The sequence below is a fragment of the Podarcis liolepis genome (genome assembly GCF_965112155.1).
Source record: "Podarcis liolepis genome assembly, chromosome: 6".
NCBI lineage: Eukaryota > Metazoa > Chordata > Lepidosauria > Squamata > Lacertidae > Podarcis > Podarcis liolepis.
In genome coordinates this window covers 48,635,051-48,660,652 of record NC_139559.1, presented here as the reverse complement: position 1 = coordinate 48,660,652, position 25,602 = coordinate 48,635,051, and the positions used below count along the sequence as shown (strand labels likewise).

General features: G+C 45.4%; 1 protein-coding gene across 2 annotated transcripts; it reads left to right on the top strand.

Moving 5' to 3' along the window:
- The first annotated feature begins 279 nt into the window (after positions 1-279).
- EPS8L3 (EPS8 signaling adaptor L3) lies at positions 280-25,404 on the top strand. Of its 2 annotated transcripts, none has more exons than XM_083509900.1 (20): positions 280-415; positions 2,522-2,579; positions 3,582-3,646; positions 4,717-4,781; positions 8,249-8,407; positions 8,768-8,917; positions 9,743-9,819; positions 10,265-10,452; positions 11,283-11,374; positions 12,688-12,808; positions 15,539-15,603; positions 17,051-17,125; positions 17,612-17,760; positions 18,193-18,301; positions 18,530-18,564; positions 19,095-19,188; positions 21,036-21,158; positions 22,143-22,228; positions 23,640-23,772; positions 24,911-25,404. In XM_083509900.1, the coding sequence occupies exons 2-19, from the start codon at positions 2,539-2,541 to the stop codon at positions 23,770-23,772; spliced, it is 1,827 nt and encodes a 608-aa protein (XP_083366026.1). In that variant the 5' UTR covers positions 280-415; positions 2,522-2,538; the 3' UTR covers positions 24,911-25,404. The 2 variants fall into 2 exon arrangements, with proteins under 2 accessions (XP_083366026.1, XP_083366027.1); XM_083509901.1 differs by having other exon boundaries at positions 282-415; positions 11,286-11,374.
- The last annotated feature ends 198 nt before the right edge of the window (positions 25,405-25,602 follow it).

Below are 25,602 nucleotides of genomic sequence, written 5' to 3'. Positions count from 1 at the left end.
CTCTCTCCTAAGTAAGGACTGTTCTGGCACAAGCAGAGTTGGTTGTGGGGGTCTATGAACAGGAGGTATGATATTGAAATGGCCGCAGTGTAGGAGATGTACACGGCAGTGGTGGCAGCATCAACAGTACTGAATGGGATGGATTGCTTCTTTCTGTACACGAGAGACCAAAGAGCACAAGGTGTAGCCTCTGCGTCACAAGCAGTCAAGCCCTGATGGGTATGAATTGCTCTACGCCTTTCAGACCTTAACGCTGTTTGTTTGTTTCTTTCACAGAGGGGGCAAAGTCTAAACTCGAAGCTATGTATCCAACCCAGTTGACTCCTTCCCTGCTCGGCTTTCAGGTGCTGTGCGCAGCAGAGGGGGGCCTTGCGCTTGTTCTACAGTAGGAGCTATCGCTGCAGCAACCGAGAAGGTGAGTTGCTTCACCATTTCCTAGCCGCTCGCTGATGGTACTCAGATTTCCCTGTCCTTCTGCTTTCTCATACTTCCAGGTACAGCTAATCCCATTTCCAGGGAGTGTTTGTCACGGTGTCTAAAGGGAAGGGAGAAATAGAGTGACTTTCCATACAGTGGAAGGGACGTTCTGAAGCTGAAATTTGCACGAAAGTGGGGTTTAAAATAATCTATACATGTATCAAAAAGAACTGCTTGTGCTTTTGCCTTTCATACAAAGGGAATGGCCACATCCAGCTCAACCCCACATATGGGAGAGACTGCAGCATAGTGGTAGAGCATGCAAAAAGTCTGAGGTTTAGTCCCTGTTCTCTCTAGTTAGAAGGATCAGCTTGAAGGGAGCAAGGGGAAATCTTCAGTTCTTCAAGAACTTTTGCCAGTTACTGGAGACAAATGAACAAACAAACTGGCTCGGTAGGAGGAAGCTTCCTGTTGTCCTCGTACAAAGCTTTCTGGCTGGAAATACCCTAAATCTAATTGATTCCTGGTGTCCTGGCATCCCAGCAATTTGGAATATGGAGATGGAACAAACTGCTTGGCTCTTAAGAGCACCCATGGCTACTAAAGGCCGCTATTGTATAAATGGAAACATAAGACTCAGCCATAAAATATTATTGATCATTAGGCAAATTTCAGGAGAGATAACTATGGCCTAGTTCCCATGGCACAGTAAGCTAAACTATGGCTTAGCATGAATGTGTAAGTAGGTGTGCAAGCTCTCGGAGAGGAGATTGTGGTTGCTTTGCTCTTCATAGGCCTTTTGCCTGCTGTGCTGAGCTAAGCCATAGTTTGGCTGAGGGTGTCATTTGAACCCAGGCTTACCACTTAGTTCTCCCAGGCAAACCATGAGCTGTACACTATTAGCCTGGACTTGGACAACACACTAAGCCCAAACAATGGCTTAGCTCAATGTGGTGCAGCAAAACAACTGGGTTGAAGCAAAATAGGCTCTCAAGGAAACAGAAATACTTCCACATTTGATGTGGTGTGGCATGTGAAGCAAGCCACCCTTAGTTACACCACACAGAAAATGAGGAGGATTTGTGGCACTAAGTTTCCATGGATTAAAGCCCATTTTGTCGGCTGCATGAAGTTTTATCCCAGCTGGTTTATGTGTATGTGTGCGTATGTATATATGTAATCACACAGAGAAAAGTCAAGTGTGGGGGCATAAGCAGAAAGTCCAAAGGGCTGTGTAATGCTCGATTTACAATGAGTGACATTTCCATGCAAAGCGCAACTGTGCAAGGTAAACATAATTAATGGACTTGGTGACTAATAAGGGTGGGCACATCTTTCAGTTTCTTCCCAGTTTCTTATTTTTCCAGTCTTAAGTTCAGTTCTTCACATTTTAACATCAGCATGTGAATTTATTCATTTTTTTAAAAAAAGGTTTTCATGAAAATTCACCAGCATCTTAGTGTGAATTTCTCCTAATGTACACATTTTTGCAAAAAAAAAATCCCTACAATTATGCATTTATGTATATTAGTTCACTAATAAGTGAATGTGTATGCACACTTTACTCTGGTATATGCCTTTTTATACACATTCTTTGGCTGCATTGCAAAATTCAGAAAAGTATGAATTCCACAGGGTGGCTGTGTTTCAGTCCTTGTATTATTTCAGAGAGTGCAAATTAAGGAATATTTAAGTGTGAATTGAATAAAAATTCTCCACCATCCCTAGAGCCTAAGGATGATGTGGCATATAAATATGCAGTATAAAAAGGAAGCAGTACTGAGGACCATCTGATGGTGTTCAGGTTGTTGTTTTTCTGTGTTGTTTTCCTTCCATTCATTTTTCTTTCCCTTTTTTTCCTCTTTCTTCTTCTATTTTGGATTTTTGCTAGTTCTATTTCTTTTTCTCTTTAGCTGTATTTCAGCCTCTGAATAGATTTGAGTGGGCAGCTAGATGAACAGGAGTTCACAATTTGATCCAAAGTCTTTAATAGAGAGAAGCTTACCACACCCCACTACTTCTTTCATGCACACCTGAAATATTGATTAGATAGACATGAGTGTTGGGCATCTGTCTGGAGATATAACTGATGTATAATCCACAGGATCAAAAGTCAGGAAGATGGCAGCTCTCTTTCACCATAGGAATGACATTTCTTACAAGTAAGTTTATGCATATCTTTCATACCATTTGATACCACTGGAGGACTCTGCTTGCCACAACCAAGTGTCCTTCACGTTATATTCATTCTTGCACATGGACAAGAGTCTTTCTTCATCAGGAAGAATTTGATTCTGAAAACTTTAGACCTTTTATGTTCCGTCTTTGGAAGATGCCAAGTTCTAATTAGGATTCTGTGGTTTGCAAATACAAAATACTACATAGTTCCCATGGCAGTTTTAAAATATGCATATTTTCAGCCTTGTTGCTAGTTAAGGTTTGTTTGCTTTTTTGTTTATTACTTGTATATCCCACCTTTCTTCCAAGTAACTTCAGGTTTAGCCTTACAACATCTTTGTGAGATGGCGACTGTCCCAAGGCAATCCAATGAGCTTCATGGCTGGTTGGGGATTTGAGCTTTGTTAACTAAGGTGCTGCTATCAGGATCCCCTGAAGGCTCATTGAGATGGATGCTGCAGCATCCCTACTTGTGGGGAGATGCCATCAGTACCCAGTTTTGATTCCATGTAGTAGTGTTGAAGGGACGTGGGTGGCGCTGTGGGTTAAACCACAGAGCCTAGGACTTGCCGATCAGAAGGTCGGCGGTTCGAATCCCCGTGATGGGGTGAGCTCCCGTTGCTCAGTCCCTGCTCCTGCCAACCTAGCAGTTCAAAAGCACGTCAAAGTACAAGTAGATAAATAGGTACCGCTCCGGCAAGAAGGTAAACGGTGTTTCCATGTGCTGCTCTGGTTCGCCAGGTCTGCTGGCCACATGACCCGGAAGCTGTCTGCAGACAAATGCCGGTTCCCTTGGCCAATAAAGTGAGATGAGCACCGCAACCCCAGAGTCAGTCACGACTGGACCTAATGGTCAGGGGTCCTTTTACCTTTACCTAGTAGTGATGTAGGGTGAGGGAATTTAAGGCACGTAAGCTGGATATATTTAGACATTTTAAAACCTAGGGAACATTTCAACCCCTTGTGTCTATTTGCTTCCTCCACAGTGAAACTGAGAGCAGCTTCAACAAAGCCAACAGCATGACCAGGCCAAGTGGCAAGTCCATTTACCGTAAGAACAGCCTGTTCTTTTCTCCTGCGTTTAACATCTCCAGTCTTAATAAGTCTGAATCCCCATCCGAGAGCTCTCAGGGTTTCTTTGTTCATTTTTATTATTTGCTGCAAAGTCTCATATTGGAAGGGGGGGAGAGAGATAACCAAATTGTAGATGCCACCTGCGTCCTCTCCTATTTCTGTCACAGCAGTATTAGAACACTTTGTACCTCAGGGAATGGCCTTAGAGTAATATAGTTGCCACTTTCCTTTATGATTTCACTTCCCCTCCTCAGACAGCAGTGAGATCAGCCATCCCTCACACACAAGCTAGTTAGAAGGGTGGAGAGCTCCCCCCCCCCATCTTCCTGCTTGTCAATAAAAAATAAGAAATGGTCCCTAGTTGCACAGTTAATCATTTGACATTGGAGCAATATTAATAGAAGCCACACATCCATTCTAATCACCCAGCAATGAAGCCATAGGGCTGTAGTAGACAACATGGTGAAGCAGAGATGATTACCTGACCTCCTAAGCGGGTAAGTCACGTCACTGCTGTTTACCAGGAGGGATGAGGTAGTGGGGAGGGTGATGTAAAGCAAGCCCTAGGAAGTAAGGTCTCATAACATCTTCCTGCTTAAGGCAAAGGTGAAGGTGGGGCCTCCATGGCTCTATGTGCAGAAGTCAACTGGACTGGCAGTTGGATTTTCTTTTGGTATTGGCAGTAGGATTGTGTCTGCCACTGCACCTCAGGCCAATGTGGTGGCAGGTGGTGTGGCACACACAATTCTGCCCTCCAACTAATGGGTACACTCTGCCTAATAATAGGGACGGCCCTTCTTCAACTTATGCTGTTGCTTGCAACTCATTGGCCACACGAGAAACTCCTGCCAAGCTATCTTCCTTATGAATTGTTGGAGCCAAAGTTATTGGCCCATTCTGAATTCCCTGATATTTGTACAAGAGGTTGTACAAACCTCATACAGAGGTTTGGATTCATATATTTAAGTGAGGATTCCCTTAGATCTGGGGATACTGAAGCTGATTTCTTCATACTGTGTCTCCTCTCTCTCCCTCTTGCTCTCATAGACCAGCGGAAGGAATATACTGAAAGTATGATAAAGCACCAACATGAATTCCAGCACCGGGTGGAGGTAGGAAAAGCTTGGGGAAGCAGAGACATTTTATTCTGTCCAGTCATGGGGGAAGAATGAACTGGTCCCATGCAGTGGTGCCAGTTCCTACACTTGGTGGTGCAACACAATTCCTATCGTTTTGCTAACCTGCTGGTGGCCTCATACTCTCTCCTACAGGGGATCCCATGTGGGTCGCCCATTCCCTGACTTTCATCTCCTACATGTGTTCAAAGGAACATGTTTGGTGAAGGGAGCAGAATCGCAGCATCAGGCACCATACCCAACCTACACACATTCATTTGAATGTGTTCAAAGAACACCTACATGAATAAGGCTTTCTCCACGGAAATGGGGAACCCGCTCCACTGTATGTGCAGAGGCTCTCATCATTCATTCAGATGAATGTGGATCAGGCAGGGACAGAACACGCCAACCGTGATCCCACTTGCTCCCTCACTCAAGGCTGAGCCATGGGCAGAGGAGCCAAGAGCTGTGGGGGAAGCAAGTAGCCAGCAGTGCATCAGAGCTCAGGAAATCCTTATTGTTCAAGGAAAGCTTTTATACTCCTTCCTGCTCAGGAAGATTCAATGGGAAGCTTGAGTGGGTGGAGCCAGTCCAGGACCAGAAAGCTTCCCACCAAGAAGATTGCCACCAGCAGGTCCATAAATCACCACAGGGCAATCCAATAAAATCATCACACAAATGATCCATGAGTTCCTGACTACTGTGCATAGAGATTTGTATACCAGAAGGAGCTCAGGCCCTAGTTTCTCAGATCTGAAGTTACCCTGAGGTCCAGCACTAGAAGTCTATACTTGCTACACAATTTAAAAATACTTAGCTGATAAATCATCTGCTTTTTGATCATCCAGTTAATCAATTAATTAAATTTAAATATATTTGTATACCACTGAAACCTCAGTGTAGGATTTTCTGAGATAGTAGGAGGAATAAGCATCTTGATATTTTCTTTCATTCCTTTTCGCAGTAACATACTAGGACCAAATTATCACTAGAAATAAACACACTACTCAGTTAATTATAATTTGCCCCTGTAGATAAGCATTTCCTCCATCAATGGTTCAACTAAAGCATTCAGCTTACAGCCCTTATAATTTCACTGAAAGGCTAGAGCAGGGGTCGGCAACCCGCGGCTCCGGAGCCGCATGCGGCTCTTTTACACCTTTGCCGCGGCTCCGCAGATCCTCGGGGACCCTGAGCAGAAAAGCAGAAGCGCCAGAAAGGGGAGGGGGATGGAGCTGGGCAGCCGAGCCGGGCAAAGTAAGGCGGCGGCGGCAGCAGAGCTCGAGAGGCGGTGGCTGCTGGGATGGAGGAGGAAGCGGCGGGGGCGGGAGAAGGGCTGCTGCTGCTGCTGCTTCTGCCGCCGGAGGGAAGTTCTGCCAGGCGGCTTCATGGCTCATAGCTTCCCCCGGGGTAGGACGGGTGGCGGCAGCGAGGGGGACGCCTCGCCTGGAGGACGGTGAGGAAGCGGCCGAGCAGCTCACGGTGGCGCCTCTTCCCTCATGGTGCAGGGAGCGAGGAAGAAGAGGAGGAAGAGGAGGAGGGCGGCGCTGGCGCTGGGAAGGCGCGCTGGGGCGCAGCGGCGGTTCTCCCCTCGGGTGGACGCGGCTGCCACTGCCACCGCCGGCACCTGCCACACGCAGGCGCGTCCACACGCAGGCGCGCTCCGTCTCGTCGCCGCGGCAGCCCGCCCGCACGCCCTCAGGCCCCGCGCCGCGTGACATCGAGAACCGCCCACCCAGGCCACGCTCTCCTCAGCCCCGCGCGCGAGGCACCTGAGGCGAGGGGGAAGAGAGCGCGCGCATGCTCGAGGGAAATGGCGGGGCGGGGGTTTTTTGTGTGTGAGGGGTGGCGGTGGTGCTTCGGGATCCTTTTCCGTGCCTTGTTTCTTCTGAGTGGCCGCGGAGTTGAGGGAGAGCACCTGAGGTGAACCTCAAAATGGGCCCGCCCTCCCTGTCAGGGAGGAAGGGGTGAATTACATCAGTGAGGAGGAGGGGGTCCTCCTCCTCCTGCTGCTGCCCCTGTGGACCCTGCCGCCTGAGGCAGCAGCTTCAGACTGCCTCATGGGTGGGCCTGCCGCAAATAAAGAGGGCATCATCAGGGTCTGCTGCCCTTGTGGATCCTGCCACCTGAAGCAGCAGCTTCATATTGCCTCATGGCTGGGCCGGCCCCAAATAAAGAGCCACATCATCAGGGTCTGCTGCCCCTGTGGATCCTGCTGCCTGAGTGGGCTGCCTCACTTTGCCTCATGGGTGGGCCGGAACCAAATAAAGAGCTACATCATTGGGACCTGCTGCTTCTGTGGATGCTGGTACCCAAGGTGGTGGCCTCGCTTTGCCTCATGGATGGGCCAGCCCTTAATAAAGAGCTACATTGGTATCTGCTGCCCCTGTGGATCCTGCCACCCGAGACAGCCGCCTCACCTTGCCTCATGGGTGGGCCGCTCTGTGAGAGAGGGAGGCGGGGAAGAGAGAGAGAGATGCTGTTATGTACTGAACTCCAAAGCTACAGCAGCACCCTGCAAAATACAGGCAAGCAGGGCGCATGAGCTTCCTCCCTTCCCAATAATGGAACAGAGGTAGCCAGCAGGTGCCGTGATGCAGCATCTCGGCCTCAGAGAAAGGCGGGGGAGCGCGAGAGCAATTGCAGAGGGAGGGGGGGCTGTTAGGCACCAAAATTCTGCATGCGGGATTTCCCCCGTTCTCTCGTGCCTATGCAATTCCTGTCCTTCTCCCTTCCCCCTCGAGATTTGCTGCAGAGACAAGCAAATGAAGAAGAAAGGGAAGAGTATTAGCTGACATGTCCCCGGATCCCATGGAAAGCACCACAGATTCCTTTGCTTACCAGCTCTTTTTATTTTAAGTTGGCTTCAAACCTGTAATTGCGCAGGTGTATGTATGTATACATATACACACATAAATATTCATATCTCTTCCCTCTCACCTTCCTTTCACCCAGTTTCTCTGGCACTGGTTTATAAATGCTGCTATGTAGAAATGATGAGAAAGTTGCACCAGCAGAAGGAATGGATATGTGCTGTTAGTAAAAAGAGAGGGAGTTGAACTGCAGGGAGGGACAGACACTTTTCTATGTATTAATTTGTATAATTCCCTCTATGCACATGGTGCTTTACAAAAAAATGGATATGAGAGGTACCATACCCCTCTTTGCTATCTGAAATAGACTCAGGGAAAAGAGAGAGAATGGGGGAAGGGGAAGAATGTCTGGTTATTTACATTTGGCTTGTTTTGCGGCTCCCAGTCCCCCCCCCCCTTCGGAAACGGGTCCAAGTGGCTCTTTTTGCCTTAAAGGTTGCAGACCCCTGGGCTAGAGCCTTAATGCACCACAGCATAGAAGACCATTCTATGCAATACTTCCTGGTCCCTTCCATGGAAACTGTTTATGTGGGGGTGGAGTGTCCTGATTACCTGCTGCAACAATTAAACTATGGCTTCTATTCCCAGCACCTTCTTACCTGCAATGTTGATGGCAAGGAAATTAGCAATGTAGAGAACTGTATTAACCGACTCAAGATGATGGATGCCCAAGGTCAGGTGTGGGGACAAGACATGCTTTTGCAGGTGAAGGATAACAGATTGTTGCTGACTGACATTGAGGCAGAGGTAAGCAGAGCTGCTTTATCTTATTGTGCACACCATGTAATGTCAGCAGGGGACAAGTTGTGATAAGTAACTGAGTCCACATCTTGATTGGAAGGGACCAGACCTCTAAATACTTATTTTTACATTTATTGATAAAACATTTCTATACTGCCTTTCACACCAGCTAAAGATATACCTATGATATTACCATCCAAAATGATTAAAAGTCAAGCTGGTCTCAGCAGATCATCCTCACTCTGTCACAGGTTGGCTTGTAGAGCTCCCCACCCCATCCTTCAGACCTGGAAGATTGTGATAGGATTGATTGCCAGGGAATCCCCAATGGCCTGCTCTGCTGCTGACTTCTTTCTTTGCTTACAGGAAGAGCTGGATAGTTACCCCCTGGAATATATCCAGGAATGTGCCTGTGTCCTGGACAGCTGCATCTACAACTCCATCTTGGCCATCACTGTGAAAGAAATGAGACCATCCAGGACTAGCATCATGCTGTTTCAGTGTGAGCAGATTGGGGTGAGCAACTTCAGGGCCCAGAGGAAGGAAGAGACCTGGGCAGGGAGGGGGGGTAGAACAACCTGTATGTTCCATGAAATGAAAGATTGCATTTACTGTGTCTTTTTAGACAACTTGCTCAGGTAGTGGTGGGGCCATGGCACATGGGGAACTTTTCCCCTGAACCATAATCCTGATTCACACCCACCCAGCTGCTATTTGGTAGGGTTTTTTTTCCCTCCTGTGGCAAATAGCAGCTGGGGTGGGGAGGGGTTTCTGCCAGGACCATGGGGCAAGAGCAAAAATCTCTCCTTGTGCTCCTGATTCTCATTGCCTCCCATTGTTGTGATTTAAAACACAATCATTGCAGTCACACATTAACATGTGTAGTTTGACCTTTATCCATGTGTCTGTGTGCAAGATGGATGGATGGAAAGAAAGAAAGAAAGAGGGAGGGAGGGAGGGAGGGAGAGAGAGAGAGAGAGAGAGAGAGAGAGAGAGAGAGAGAGAGAATCTGAGAGTCAGAACTGTGTTGTAGAAGTTCCCTGTACTCACTACAACTTGGATCACTCAAGTACGTGTCCTTCATCCTGCACTACCATGAGCTAAGAGGAGTTCTATAAACTGATGACAGATTTCCTCCCAAGAGTATAGGGAACTCATTACTGCTGCTATTGCATAGAAATTGAGAGTGATTTCTATTCCCTGTGCACCACAGTAGTAGCAGGAGTTCCAGCTCAGAGCATGCCTGAAGCTGAGATTAGAGGAAGATATTTTCAGGGGAACTTTGGTAGATGCTTGTGAATGGTTGTAAAAAGTGATAGACTTGCTTTTACTTTCCTCCAGGCTGAGCTGCTGAAAACCAAAGTGGAGAAGGCCGTTGAGGAGTTGAGAGATGAACAGCAGAATCACAACTTGCTCAGGTAGTGAGAAATTTAGAGGCCTGTGGTATGGACAGCCAAACCTTTCTTTCTCCAGAAGCCTGCTAGATTTTAACTTGTGCATAATCATTATCAATGCAGAACTCCTCAGTCCAGAGGGACTTCTCCCCCAAGTCAACGTAAGATATATCCCAGCCATAGAGAAATGTATTATTTCTACCGGCCACCTGGAACCCAATCATACTGAGTTGTTAGGCTGTGAATCTCTCCCTCACTTGTCTGTTAAGCATGTGGCATCTCCCTCTCTCCCATGTTCACAAGCTTTTTCTCACACTTTTTGGTGATTTCTTGTTATCCAAATTCTCCCAGGCAGATTCCACCAGTGCTCTTGCAGTTCCTTTAGGTTCAGGTTCAGTGCTGAATTTTCCAAGGTTTTCCTTCATTCTTGCTTTCCTAAGAATGTACTTATTCTCAATTATCTTATCAGGAGCAACCTGGAGAATATGTTGTACCAGCAGAGCCGATCATCACGTGCTGACAAATCCCCACTGATCTCCCAAGAAAGAAGACCAGTAGGGCCAATGGAACCGAACCATATGCCTTCTCCACCACAACAGCCTTGGCAGAGGCAGCAGCAACATCCTTGGAGAGCTGGCCCAGTCCCTGTGGACTATGGTAATGATGATGTTACAGTCTCTCTTGCAACACGCAGCAGCATTTGTAGCTCCCACTCTCATAATGCATCAGGAATCGGTCAGAGGAGACATTGTATCTCCTAAGCAAGAATAAATGCCTATGGGTTGTATCCAAAGTAGCACTGCATAACGTGTCTCTTTAGTGCAAGGACTTTCACTCCTCCACCTGCATCCCCCTAAATCTGTTCTAGGGATTCACCCAACCCTCTAAAGCAGATTTTGAGGAGGGTGAAGGTGAGCACAAGCAAACGCTTTTACGACATGGGCCTGTAACAGTACCATTGTACTGTTGAGAGTGTATTAACTTAAGGTCTGTGTGTGTGGTTTGGGAGCTGCACAGTCAGGGGAAAAAACAATGCTGTCCAGGGCTGTAAAAACTGCGGAGAGAATAATTGGGTGCACTCTTCCCACCTTGGATCAAATCTACGCTTTCAGGTGTCATAAGAAAGCTGCAGAGATAGTGCAGGATAGTGCAACATGTTAAATGGTTGCCCTGCTTCCTGATGTGGCATGTCTTGCTTCACTGCGAGAAGCAAAGTTACAAGCAACCAGGCAGGGGGCCTTCCCAGTAGTGCTGCCTGCCCTGTGGAATACCCTCCCATCAGATGTCAAGGAAATAAACACCTATCTGACTTTTAGAAAACATCTGAAGGCAGCCCTGTTTAGGGAAGTTTTTAATGACTGGTGTTTTAATGTATTTTTAATATTTTGTTGGAAGCTGCCCAGAGTGGCTGGGGAAACCCAGCCAGATGGGCAGGGTATAAATAATAAACTATTGTTATTATTATTGATCTTGGGACTCTGTTGCAGAAGCAGAACAGCCACTTCACCAGCAGCAGAAATATGAGTCAATGTATGAAGACCCTGGACCTCCAATGATGCAAGACACAGACAGAGATGCTGTAAGTCCTTTCCCGGATACCACCTCCTGCTAGCCCCCAACTCAACCTCTTTCCCCGTTGTCTTTCTAGAGGGTAGGAACCTCAAGCACTGATAACAGGGGGGATTATTTGATTAAGCAGGACAGGAAAGCTGTGTTGTTTGAGAACTTGATTGGACAGAGGAAGAGGGGCATCTCTTGGCTGTGAGACCTGGAAGACCAGCTCCCTGCCTTGGAGGCCTTTTTCCACCTGGTCTGGGAGGGGAGGGCTCAGGCTGACTCCAGCTACAAAAGCTGAGGCTGCTAAACAGACTTTGGGGCTGGGGCATTGTTTAGGGGTTTTTGGTTTTGCTATTATTGAGATGATAGATGATGATGATGATGATAGATAGATAGATAGATAGATAGATAGATAGATAGATGATAGATAGATAGATAGATAGATAGATAGATAGATAGATAGATGATAGATAGATAGATAGATGATAGATAGACAGATAGATAGATAGATAGATAGATAGATAGATAGATGATAGATAGATGATGATGATAGATAGATAGATAGATAGATAGATAGATAGATAGATAGATAGATAGATAGATAGATGATAGATAGATGATAGATAGATAGATAGATAGATAGATAGATAGATAGGTAGATAGATAGATAGACAGATAGATAGATTTGTATCTTTATCTTAAATCTTAATGTGTTTACTGTGGAACCTTTTCAATTTGGCTGTGTGCTTTTTGAGGTTTTATTTATTGTTCATGATTACTTTTGTTATCTTTCTAATTAAGTATTTTTTATACTGTAATCCACCTTGAGCATGGATTTAACTATGGAAAGGCAACATACAAATAAAATAATGAATGAATGGTGTGATATGAATGTCTATTGGATAGAGACATGAGTTGGGCTGCTTTGAAGAACAGTGTGCAGTCAAGAAGCACTTCTGCTGAGCAGATATTGACAGACAGCTCAAAAACTGGTTTGTCGGATAGAAGGGAGTCAGGAAGATGGGCAGTTAGGAGCCAACCTTACAAACATTAACGGATTCCTATAACCCTATAACCCTTGGTCCGGGAGTAATTTGTGATAGCCAAATGTATCGTATGACTAATTTACCTGCTCTTTTATCTGAGACTTTTCTCCCAGACTTGAGCTGAAGACCAAACAAAGCAAAAATGATAGATAATCAGCCAGTATAAAACAAAGTCTCCAATGATGGCTGTGAGAATTTGAACTTCTGGTGGTTCCTTGAGAAACAGCTTTTGATGCAGTGTCTGATTTAATTTTTTATTTATTTATTTTTGTTCCTTTGCTGGCCGCAGGAGATCCTGAACCATGTCTTGGATGACATTGAAACGTTTGTAGGGAAAGTACAGGAGACCAGTAAATCCCAGAATGACAAGAAGAAGAAGAAGAAGTCAAAAAAGAATAAAGGCAAAGAGGGTAAATAAGAATGGCAAAGAGGTGGCCATGAGGTTCTGACCCCAAGCATTTTTCTGCCTTAAGCATATCAATAAATGACAATGCCTGCCTTGGCGTGCATCAACCTTGGGTCCCTCAGATGTTGTTGAACTACAATTCCCATCAACTGTCATGGGTGACAGAAGTTGTAGTCCAAGAACATCCAGGAGCCCAAGGTTGAAGAACAGTACCCTACCCTAACACCAGGCCAAGGTACGTACTGCTGAAGTGATGTCAAGATCCTGTGGTACTTGAGACAGATAATCTCATGGGTTTTCTCCCCCTCTTTGGCAGTAACAGTACAATAACAAGACATAGACAATGTACTTGATTTAACACTTGATTGGAAGCCACCCAGAGTAGCTGGGGAAACTCAGCCAGATGGGCGGGGTATAAATAATAAATTATTATTATTATTATTACATAGAAAAATCAACAGGACCGCAGTCAATAGTAGGGAAAAGGCACCTATGTCAGCCACTGTGGCATCACTCAAAAAAAAAAAAAAAAAAAAAAAAGCTCAAAGCCCCTCTCCACTGTTCAGAATGGTGTGGGCATCGAATCCTGGCATTCAATGAAACATGAGCATATTTAAGGGAGGAGGGACTTTTGTAGGAGAGGCCAGCCAGCGCAAACAGGAACTGAGCAGAAAAAGCAAGCAGCATCTTATGCGTTGCGGATTGTTGACAGAATATTTATTGTGGGTTTTTGCAGTCACTGAAGATATTACCAGGTACACTGGCACCTCTAGGTGCTGGATTGGAGGGTCACAGGTTCACGAAGTTCACAGAAGCCGTTCTTGATGATGTCCACCAGGGATGGGTTGTGCACTTTGGATCAGGGTGTCTGCTAGGACAGGGGAAATTTCCAAGCAGCTGCTGTAGCTGGCCAAGGCCTGTGGAGGATTAGCCTTGGCAGCTGTGTTGAGCCATAAGCCAGTTGCTTGGTTACGTTCTGTCTTATCTACACTTTCAACTTAATGAAGAGCCTGTGAGCTAGTGAGTGGGTGGGTGGCTTCTTTGTATCCGACGCACTCAGGATGGTGAGATAGAGATTGGATTCCAAGTAATTCATTCATGGGGACACTTCATGTCCTTGCAGAAATATGAACATTCTAAGCAGATTTGATAGCTTATTTGCTATCTCCTTATCTGCCCTTAGCGCTCCTTTGACAGCTGAAGGTTGAACCATGACTCACTGTTTTCCTACTTCAGATATAACATTGGTCTTTAATATTCTATTTTATTTTATTTTGGTCCCTTTTTGTTGGGAAATAACTGGGGAACATCAGTTAATCCTGAAGTCCCACGTGTGTAGGGAACTGCAAAAGAAAAATGGGTGACTCACTGAATTAAAAAGGGGGGGGGGGCTTGACTCACTCTTTAGCCAAAACAGCCCTCAGCAGATTTTAAAACAGCATTTTCAAAGCAGTGGAAACATACTGTAGGTTGTTAGATCTTTAAATGACCAAGTATTAAGCATTTTCCACTGCCTCTACTCCTCTCAGAGTGAAGAGACCACAAGCTTTAGTAAGTTTAAATGTTTTATTTATAGTAATCACAGGTCTCTCTCATGCATTGTTCAATGCTACAGCAGAAACAACACTGGCAAGGTATATTTGTTTGCAAAATACAGAAGTGAGTCTCAAACACGCAGTCTGAGTCTGGAGCCCCAGCCTCAGAAATGTGCTTTGCTTTCATGGTTCAGAGAGAGGGGAACAGGAAACAAACCATACTTCCCCCCTCCCCTTGCCTATAAATTTACAGCTCTGTGTTCTTTAACCCCTTTCTTACTGACAAGTATGCACAGTTATGATTAGCTGCGTAAAATCTCCCCCATGCCTCTCCTAAAATTAGCTCTTTTTCAGGAGCTAGTTTTAAAACAGGCCCAAACTCACAGCTACCAGATGTACCTACCAAACATACATAGTTCCATAAGCCAACTTGACAATAAAATATCTGTCCTTGGTGAATTCGTATTGAGAGCTTCTGGGAGCAATTGCCATAAATGTGGCACTGGTTGGATTTTCAGTGTAAAACAAGCCTGTGCAAAGATGTGGGGTGAGTGGGCGAGTGTCAGACGAAAGGAATAAAAGGGTTTGTCTTTTATTAGGCAAACTATCTGCACTGTGCTTGAAAACCTCAATGACTAGGACGGGGCTAGGAATCCTGTGGCCCTCCAGATGCTGCAAGACCACAGCTCCTATAGTCGCACACCATTTGCCACCTTATCTGAGGGGAGATAGGAGCCAAACACCATCTGGAGAAACACAGCTTCCCCAATTATGGATTGGAAGGACAGTAAGGCAGCGATCTTTACTTCTGCTATGCTGGCCACCATAGCTGTCAACTTTTCCCTTTTCTTGCAAGGAATCCTATTCGGAATAAGGGAAGTTCCCTTAAAAAGAGGGAAACGTGGACAGCTATGCTGACCACACCCACGACTAGCAAAGCCAGTCTCTTGGATTTAAACTGACTTTGTCCCATTGAGGCTATCTGGCTCAAACCAGCTTCTGTTCATGTTACCCTCCAATTGTTTTGGCGTATCTGGATTGTAAATAGGTGTTGAAAGCTGTGTGCATGTGTTCATGCTATGAACCAGCCCATAAATTAAGAGCCTAGATAAACAGTGGCTTCTACATGAGTAACCTGCCTGTAACACCTGTTTGTTTCTGGTTGAGCTGACTGACTGATTCTTTCTCTGGATCTGCAGCAATGCCTCCGGAGCCTGAGTTCAAGGACTGTTTCCAGAAGATCAAATACAGCTTCATTTTGCTGGTAGGTCAGTGTACAGCCTGCACAAACTTGGCAAAGAAATTCTCCAGCATGAGCAGGGCTGGCCGCATATCTGAAGAGAGAGGCATCTCCCCCGCCTGAAGGCCTGGCCTCCCAAGTGCAGAGCAACTAGGGCAGATGCACAAAGAGCCCTATTGTGTCCTGCTGCAGTCATTCATTGTAAATGGAGAGGCTCACGGTGGATTTGTTTTGTAGATATCTTGACCCACCAGAGCAGGATAAGGAATGTATGGATAGGAGAAGGTGAGGAATAGGGATGTGAACCAGTGCGGAGATGGATGAAGGATCAAATAGTATCCATTGATTATATTTTGAACCTGCTTTCCAGATGGAAAAAAACCCTTTTCCCAAAGCAATTAAAATTCAATACACAATGCTGCTGGCAGGCATTCTCCATAAAAGACACGGGTCCTCCCTGTGAGCCACAGTCTAAGGGACAAACCAGATGACATGCCATTTTTGCAATTAGCAAGTGCAATTAGGAGCAGTGTTTTTCCAAAGGAAGGGCAAGCCTGATCCTAACAATGTTTTTCTTCATTTTCTCTCTTAGCTGTCCAAGCTTCAGTTCCTAACAGGAGGCTGGCTGGGCACTAACTCTTTTTCTCTACTAACTTTTCACATCCAACTTGCCCCTTTTCCCAGGGGGGAAGGAGAAGAGATGTGAGGGAAGAGGGAATGACAGATAACAGAACACCATGTGTAGTTTCAGTCTTAATGGCAAGACATAGAGGGAAAGGGAAGTGGAGAGGAAAGATAGAGAAGGGAGAGGATATTTGACAGTGCCAGAAAAAAAGGGGATGACTTGCTTACGGGCAGCAGGCCCAAGTCATTTTGCCGCCTGAGGCAAAGGACAAGGTGGCACCTCCCCCATTCCATATATAGAAGCCAGCCAGATTGGCAGCAGTTGAACCTTACTTCCACACTGGCAATCGGACCGCATCCTCCACCGCACCTGAGGGAAGCAGGTTAGCTTAGGTAGCACATGATGACGCTCAGAGCTGTGTTGACTCCTGCCACCCTATTTGCAGCTGCTACCTGAGGCAGCCACCTCATTCTGTCCCATAGTAGACAAGCTTCGGTAGCAGGCATCAGCATCCAGTTGAAGGAGGGCAGGCTGATCTCCCCTTGCAGGTGGTAGCACTGGGCAGAAATGGTGCTGCTACCCAGTGTTTCATGGTCCTCGGGCCATTGATCGGGAAGGGGAAGAGTGCCACTCCCTGGTCTCTGCCACCACAGAGCAACTGAAAGTTGAAACAGTGTTTTTGCTGAGGGGTGGGGAAGCAAGCTTTCTGCAGCTGCAGGCATTAAAATTATTTGTCCTAACTTAGTCATGTGCATTTTGATAGGTCTGCTCTGAGAAAAAGTTAGTTAAATGCCACCCAGATAAATATATTAATAGTGTAAATATTAGCTTGCCTTTTCCCCCCAGGCAAAACTTGAACATACAATGCAGCAACCAAGCGCTCCTGAGATGGTTCAGCTCATCTTTTCCACTTTGAAAATTGTGAGTATTCTAGCCAGGAACAGACTCCTGGAGGCCTCTGGTGGTAATCTACTCTCCCCCATTATTATTAAAGATATTATTTGCCATATCAGTGTGTGCCACTGGAACTCTGGTATGGATTTTCCTGTGCCATAATAATTAGATTTCATAGTGTTTGGATTAAGGAGTCCATGCATTTTACTCCTAACCTGCTCCTGATTTGTTGGTGACCTTGATGCCCCCCAAGCATTATTATATATATCTCACTTTCTGCATGAAAAGGGACAATCGCCAAATGATACCTGTGAAGAAAATTCCTAAAACCTTGAGATCCCTAGAAGGAGGCAATAAAGAGCCTTTGGTCCTCTCTGTGTGTCAGTCTTTGGGCACAACAAAGGGTTCTTATGAGCTTATGTTCAGAAGAATCCTTCCTGGAGACCTGACCACACTGGGCAGGGACAAAGAGACTGTCAGGCTCCATGAATCTCATATGCTGTTGCTTTGCAGGTTTTGTCCAATTGTCCTTGGACCAACTTGGCCTCGACGGTGTCCTCACCTGTGCTGATTCCTGCAGCAATTGACTTGCTAAGGCACTCGTTGGATTCCAAAGACCAGCTTATTTGGAAGAATTTGGGAGATGCTTGGAATCTAAGCAGGTACGGATAAAGCCCACAAAGGAGATAGCATGTGCAAACCAGCATGCCATTTGAACTTAATGATAGGCATTAATGAGTACATGCCAGTGACATATCTCACTGTAGCAGGAACCTTTCCAGATGCATCTGCCAGGCCACTGCTGGAAACAGACAACTGGTCTTTTGGCCTAATCTAGCAAGACTCTGATTATGTTCTTCATTTGCAGCTGCACTATGTCTTTTGTTGACCCTAGCTCTGAGTCACACCTTGAAAGTATGTAAAAGTACAAGTAACTCTGCCACGCAAGTGAATTTCCAGCAGGAAGTCTGAAGAAAAGGTCATGGACTTAATATCCTGCACTGCGAGAAACATCATTGGCTCCACATCTGTAACAGGATGCACCTTCTCATTTTGGAAGTCCCTTCACTACAAGGTCTCTTCTTCCCCCATAGGGCAGAACATCCAGAGGGACCATCCATCCCCAGCTACCAGCCTACGTTCTTGAGTGGATGGGTGCCGCCGATGCCCACTCGGAGGCAGAGCTCTGTTGATTTTGATAAGGTGAATCTCTCTTTTAAAAGCACATGAAAAGCAGAAGTAGACCTTGCAACCTGTAGTACAGAAACACAAGGGGGAACTGTGTGTTTCCCTGGTAACTAGCAATGACAAAGGATAACATCATTCTGCTGCTGTCTCTGCACATGAATTTAATGAGCAAGAGCAGTGGGCTTTGACTCAGAATAAGCTTTTTAAATATCCAATACATTTCTTGTGTTTTCCTCCACACAGGTCCGCACAGAAAGCCGGAGTAGCTTCTCAAGCAGGTATGTTCTCTTACTGGCTCTAGCATGTGACGTTGTTGTTGTTGTTTAGTTGTGTCCGACTCTTCATGACCCCATGAACCAGAGCATGCCAGGCACTCCTGTCTTCCACTGTCTCCCGCAGTTTGGTCAAACTCATGCTGGTAGCTTCGAGAACACTGTCCAACCATCTAGTCCTCTGTCGTCCCCTTCTCCTAGTGCCCTTAATCTTGCCCAACACCAGGGTCTTTTCCAGGGAGTCTTCTCTTTTCATGAGGTGGCCAAAGTACTAGGAGATAAAGTTTAGGGTTGTGGACATGTGCAAATCCCATTGAACCCAACAGCAAAACAGCACATAGAAAAAACTGTGTTTGTCTCAGGAGTCTATATCCTCACAATTCTGAGTCCCCTTGATTATCCCTACACAGAAATTAATCAGAAAATGATTCTATCAGCCATGTATATGCCTGTATGTGAATATGTACACGTTATTCTAGTCCTAAAGCAGGCATCTCATTTTCCATTCTCCTGCTCTCATCTCCTGCTCTCATCAGGGCATCTGATGCTCCCCAGCTTATGCAAGCCATATGTGACTTCCATGCAAGAAACCCCAGGGAGCTCACATTGATGAAAGGAGATCTCCTAGAGGTAAGGCAGAAGTTCCATGCCCTTCAGCAAACTAACCTCCTGGTAAAAACAGCACTTTCAGTAATAATAATTTATTATTAATACCCCACCTATCTGGATGGGTTTCCCCAGCCACTCTGGGAGGCTTCCAACAAAATATTAAAATACAATAGTCTATTAAACATTAAAAGCTTCCCTAAACAGGGCTGCCTTCAGATGTCTTCTAAAAGTCTGGTAGTTGTTTTTCTCTTTGACATCTGGTGGGAGGGCATTCCACATGGTGGGTGCCACTACAGAGAAGACCCTCTGCCTGGTTCTCTGTAACTTGGCTTCTCGCTGTGAGGGAACTGCCAGAAGGCCTTTGGCACTGGACCTCAGTGTCTGGGCAGAATGATGGGGGTGGAAATGCTCCTTCAGGTATACTGGAATGAGGCCATTTAGGGCTTTAAAGGTCAGCACCAACACTTTGAATTGTGCTCAGAAACGTACTGGGAGCCAATGTAGAGCTTTCAAGACCAGTGTTATGTGGTCTCGGCGGCCGCTCCCAGTCACCAGTCTAGCTGCCACATTCTGGATTAGTTGTAGTTTCTGGGTCACCTTCAAAGGTAGCCCCACATAGAGCACATTGCAGTAGTCCAAGCGGGAGATAACAAGAGCATGCACCACTATGGCGAAACAGTCTGTGGGCAGGTAGGGTCTCAGCCTGTGTACCAGATGGAGCTGGTAGACAGCTGCCCTGGACACAGAATTGACCTGAACCTCCATGGACAGCTATTCCTTCTGCATAAGCTCAGCAAGCCTCCTGCCCTGTTGCTTAATTGCACCCAAGTGCACTCCAAATGATTGCAGCCCAATCATGACTCAGGCAGGTCAGGAAGGGGGAAAAACCAGATCAATGGGAATAGGGTAATAATTCCCATTATCAAGCAGTGGTTTCAGCAATGTTGCATGAGCTTATTAGAAAGAAAAGACACACTAAGGGTTAATGACTTTGCACACTAATCTTTGTCAAGAAATCGCTCTTGCTGTAGATGGACTCTGGATCTGGAAGCTAATCAGTAGACAATAGAACCTCTCTCACCCAAAGAGAAATCTCTCCAACCTTTTCTTAATATCTCTGATGATTCACTGTTCCAGCTAGCTCATTCCATTTCTGCCTCACTGATAACTTTTGCTTAATGCAACCTTTGCCAATGCCATGCTCTCCAGATATTTTGGACTCCAACTCCCAAGAGCTCCAGCCAGTGTGACCTTGGAGATGGGAGCTGTAGTCCAAAGTAACTGCAGTGCTTATCAAGTTCCATCAGTGCAACAGACTTTCTCCCTCTTCTAGTGAGGGAGAAGATTACACTGCACAAGCAGGAATCATTGTACTGATGGGACATGGGACTTAGTGCTTTGTTGGATTCCACCCTTGGAGATCACCAGCTTGCTAAAGCCTGGTTTACTATCCTGCATTATAGAACTTGAAAGTTAAGTGGGTAGCCCTTGGCTTGTACTAACATTACTGATATCTCCCTTCTCATGGTTACATTCTACCCTCACTAGAACTCAAAGGCAGGACAGTGGTACCTCGGTTTAAGAACAGCCCTGTTTACGAACTATTCGGTTTACGAACTCTGCAAAACCGGAAGTAGTGTCTCAGTTTGTGAACTTTACCTCGGTCTAAGAACAGAATCCGAACAGTGGAAGGGCACAGGCGGCAGGAGGCCTCATTAGGGAAAGTGTGCCTCAGTTTAAGAACAGTTTTGGTTTAAGAACGGACTTCCGGAACAGATTAAGATTGTAAACCGAGGTACCACTTCACAGGTATTTCATTTTAATCAGTTGCAGTGTTTTGGAGTAATCACACATTCTGCTTTGTTTAGGTTTTGGATCAACGGAAAAAATGGTGGCTTGCTAGAAATGCTGCAGGAGAGACAGGCTATATCCCTAACAATATCCTGGAGCCTATAGAACAGAAGACACCTAATGGGAACAACGCAGAGCAAGTAGGTACTATTCTTTATTGTACTGGATGGCATTGCAGTGGCGCAGAGATAGGAAGCTATGAGTTTGTAAAATACATCTGCTCTGCACAGTCTTTGAGCATATCTATGTCTGCCCTTCAAAAAAAAGCAACGCCTAGAAAGTTCTCCAGAGGAAATTTAGGTAGCTCTGCAAACACTGCTGGGAGCCAGCTGTGCATGGGACTCCCTCTGCTTCATTTCTCTCCTCACCCCCACCCCTGGGTTCAATATTGGGACATAGGCTTTTTCTCTCCCCCCCCCCCTTTTCACAGAAGCGGATGAAATTTGCAAGCATACCAATCCTCTATGGTGGCTAAAGCTTACCAATTTACAGACTAATAAATTCGCAAGTGTTTGTACTGAAAAGCTCTGAAATGTGATTTACTGTTGTTGTTGTTTTTAAGGAACCATCTACAGCTTTTTTTATATAAAAAAAGAAGTCTTCACAAAATTTGATGAAATTTGCAGACAAGCTTGCCTCTTCTGAATCCTGCCAGATTTCAAAAGGGCAGCTGCAGTGGTTTTCCAACAAAAGCAGCTATTAGAAGCAGGGGTGGGGTAACTCCAGCCCACCAGGCCTCCCCAATTGGGCCCCTGATGCCATTTCAGGCAAGCCATATCCACCTGCTCCACAGCCGACATCTGTGGATCAGGTAAAAGCAGAGCTTGGCCAAAGAGAGCCAAGCACCCAGCAACCACCTGCAGCCCTATGCTCAGTGCTGGGAAAGTGCTGGGTGGTGATGGATTTCAGTCAGGACCATGACAGAGAAAAAGCATTTAATCTGCCCTCCCAGCTTTTTATTTTTTTTTTAAAGCAACTATGCAAAATCATATCTAGTTTGGTTCTGAGAGTTAAAAGAAAGAAAAATTAAGTACCCAAAATTGCAGCCCCTCAGCTGTTCAGGATGTAAGCCTTTAGTTGGAGGCAATCATTGTTCTCTATTAAATATCTTTCTCTGCATTAAGGTTTCAAGAGACTTCCCTGATCTCCGGCCCAGTTCTTCACCAGCAGAAGTCACAGTTTGGCTCAGGATGAAAGGTTTTTCCAAGATGTAGGTGCTGCATTAATAACTGACCCAAGAAAGCTTATCCCTAACAAATAACTCGGCCCCACACCCTTTCCTAGGTGCTGTGTTTCTGATACATAGCTTAGCAGACTGCCTGCAAAGATAATAAACTTTCGATTTAGACTTAAAAGGCATCAACAAAGCCCGATAGCACAGCAGCACTATTATCGTAGTCTGGGGCCAGTTTCAGAAATTGTCTGGTTATTTCTCCATTGAAAAACAATGGAATAGTAGGGAGTGCCACTCTTGTATACTTTATCACGAGGATGGTGTGTGCTGAGCGTTTAAAAAAATCCAAACTCTGTATAAAGATGACTCGAATGGAAAGCTCAGAAATAATGAAATGTGATTTGATTATCTTGCACAGTATGTTCTACAACAAAAGAACATGGAGGTTTTTGCAAAGTTCAGGGAGAACAGGAGAAGGGAAGGTTGTGAATATAAGAGATGGTCCATAGGGCTAAAAAGCCATCCTCAAGAGATTTGTGCAGTGGAGTGAAATTCTTCCCAGCTGTAAGCCCTGTTCTGCCTCCCTCTAGCTTCAGAGATTTCACCGAAAGACCACTATAGATAAAAATGTGTTTTAAATGAAGAGGATCTCAGTGCTGAGTTCTGTATGAAATATCCAGTTCTAGGTTTGCTGAACCATACAGAACCAAAAGGACCTAGAGGCTCAAGCGATGGGATTGGATGTAAAAGACCCAGGTTCAAATTCTCAGTCACCCATTTAAGGAAGTTGCTGTCTCTCAGCCTTACCTATCTCACAGAATTGTTTTTTTCACACAGAATGATAAACTTATATAAGCTAGATATGTGAAAATAAAGTGGGCTAAAAACTGCTTGGTCAGCTAGCACTGTATTTGTGGCAAAGTCTACCTTCTGCCTGGCCTCTTAGGCTTGCTGATCGAAAGGTCAGCAGTTTGAATCCCCGCAACAGAGTAAGCTCCCGTTATTTTGTCGTAGCTCCTGCCAACCTAGCAGTTCAAAAGCACACCAGTGCAAGTAGATAAATAGGTACAGCTGTGGCAGGAAGGTAAACAGTGTTTCTGTGCACTCTGGTTTCTGTCACGGTGTTCGTTTGCACCAGAAGCAGTATAGTCATGCTGGCCACATGACCCAGAAAGCTGTCTGGCTCCCTCGGCCTGAAAAGTGAGATGAGCACCACAACCCCATAGTCACCTTTGACTGGACTTAATAGTCCAGGGGTCCTTTACCTTTTACCTTTTACTGTGCTATTCTCTTTGGGAATGTCTCAAGCCTGTACCATCTTTTGCCACCTTGCTTTGATGCTATCTCTCTCTCTCTCTCTCTCTCTCTCTCTCTCTCTCTCTCTCACACACACACACACACACACACACACACGTACACTTTCCCTTCTTCCTTCATCTTTCAACAGTACGGTGAGGGCCCTAGGAGTCCTTGATGGAAACCAGATTCTGTCACTGAGCAGAGAGGAGCTGAAAGCAGTTTGCCCGGAAGAAGGTGGAAGAGTGTTTCTCATGCTTTCAACCATTAAATCAGCACTGTAGGTAAGACGCCCTCCAACAGAACACTCATCTGTCTTGTGGCAAGAGGTATGCTATAGGGTGGCCTCTTCCCAGGCCACACACCCCTCAGGCTGCTTTGCACCCTCCTTGAGTGTTTTTGGCTGGCTGGAATAGTCCTTGGATTGTGGTGATGCCTCTCACTTGCCAGGACAGAGGATAGAGAGAGATGTGTGGGTGCATGTGAAAACCTCTCAACCTTTATGGTCAGAGTCTGTTTTCACTGTTAAGAGTCATGCCTGTTTCTCTACCCACTTTTGCCTCTGGCCAGCTCACCATTGGTATGTAGTCACCAGACAGTTTCTCATGACGGAATCTGGCCTTCGGGCTGAAAGCCAGTCCCCTTTCCCCTCCTGTAGGCAATATTTGACTGGATACAATGCCACAATGCCATTGTGCTCTTGCACAGGCTACGTAGTTTCCCATTGCCTCAGTTTCTCCCTGGTGGAGATGAATGTAGGCATAGGGCCCAACTCCTAAGGGCTGAGGTCCCTTTGCCTCCACAATAAAATATTTGAGGGGGCTGTCCCCCCAAAGTTGATGGGCATTGCCATTCAACTGGTGTGTGAGCAGTGTGTCTCTTGATCAATTACGCAGCGCCTCCCAATATTTTATTCAAGTTGGCACCTGAATATAGGAACACCATGGGTGCTTAATTCAGGGAGATATACACAAATAGAACACAGGGGTTTTCTACTTGTGTATGTTCCTATACAGCGAGTTCCTTAATTCAGGGGGATAGCATATGCATAGCTTGTTGCATTCCTCCACCAGCTTCTCTCTCTTCAAGCCCCACAGAAAGTTGACGAAGAGACCAGTGACCCACTCTTATGCACTAAATGTGTCAGTTTTAGGATTGTCTCACTTTTAAGACTGGGGGTGGGAAACCTTTTTGGCTCCAGGGACCAAATCATCATCAAGCCCCATCATCTAGTACAGAGTTTATGGAGAAGCGCTTGGGGAAAAGTCACTTATCAAGCTCAACAATTATGAAGCTGCTAGAAGGATAAAGTAAGCAATTCTGAAATATAACCTCAAGCTTCTCAGAGGTTTGTAAATGTGGTAAATGTAATGATTAGAGTTTATCCAGCATCAACTCCTCTCTCCTTGTTTTTCTTGACAGGATGATCCACCAGAGCAGCCATCTTTAACCACTACATAATTATCATAATAGGAACATGTTATTGATTTTCCATTTGCTTTTCAAGAAGGTGAACTGTTTTCCTCTGCAGCTGTGTGCATACAAAAAGTTGTAAATAGTGGGGCTGTAATGCCATAAAATAATAGGTATTGTCAATGCAGTTTCTGTGCGAATCTCTAAATATATGCAAGATAAGTAGGACAAATTAGCACAGCAGTACATTAGTGCAGCAAGTTTAGGAAGGCTGTGTTATGACCAACTAAACATTCTTGATTTAGTCTCCCAGAAAAAGAATCAAACTTTTATTAAGTTAGAGCTATGTCCGAATGTCACAGTACCATTTTTGATGGGAAAACGTGAACTTTCAAGATGAGTGGAGGAGCTCCCTGCCAGAATTGAATGTTTTCCAACTAGTTCCTAAATGTTTCCATTTGTGTCAAACTACCCATTAAATTTTAATCTTTAATGTGTCACAACTGCTTGTGTTTTTGCTGTATAGCAAGTAATGTAACTACTGGCCCAGAACCTTTTCAAAAATATTTGTGCAAATTGTGTATTTCCTACTAGGCATGTGCTCTTATCTCACCGTTGGTTAGATTTAGCAACAAAATAACTCTATAGGCTACATTTGCACTTGCAGCAAAATCTCAACCCAAACAGCCTCACTCTAGGGA

What these genes read in the sequence shown, in the direction of transcription:
- EPS8L3 (XM_083509900.1), top strand. Translation starts at nt 2,539, where the DNA reads ATGGCAGCTCTCTTTCACCATAGGAATGACATTTCTTACAA. An exon ending in TTCAGTGTGAGCAGATTGGG is followed by an intron (nt 8,918 to 9,742) that starts GTGAGCAACTTC and finishes ACTTTCCTCCAG; the next exon opens with GCTGAGCTGCTGAAAACCAA. An exon ending in GATGCTTGGAATCTAAGCAG is followed by an intron (nt 17,761 to 18,192) that starts GTACGGATAAAG and finishes CTTCCCCCATAG; the next exon opens with GGCAGAACATCCAGAGGGAC.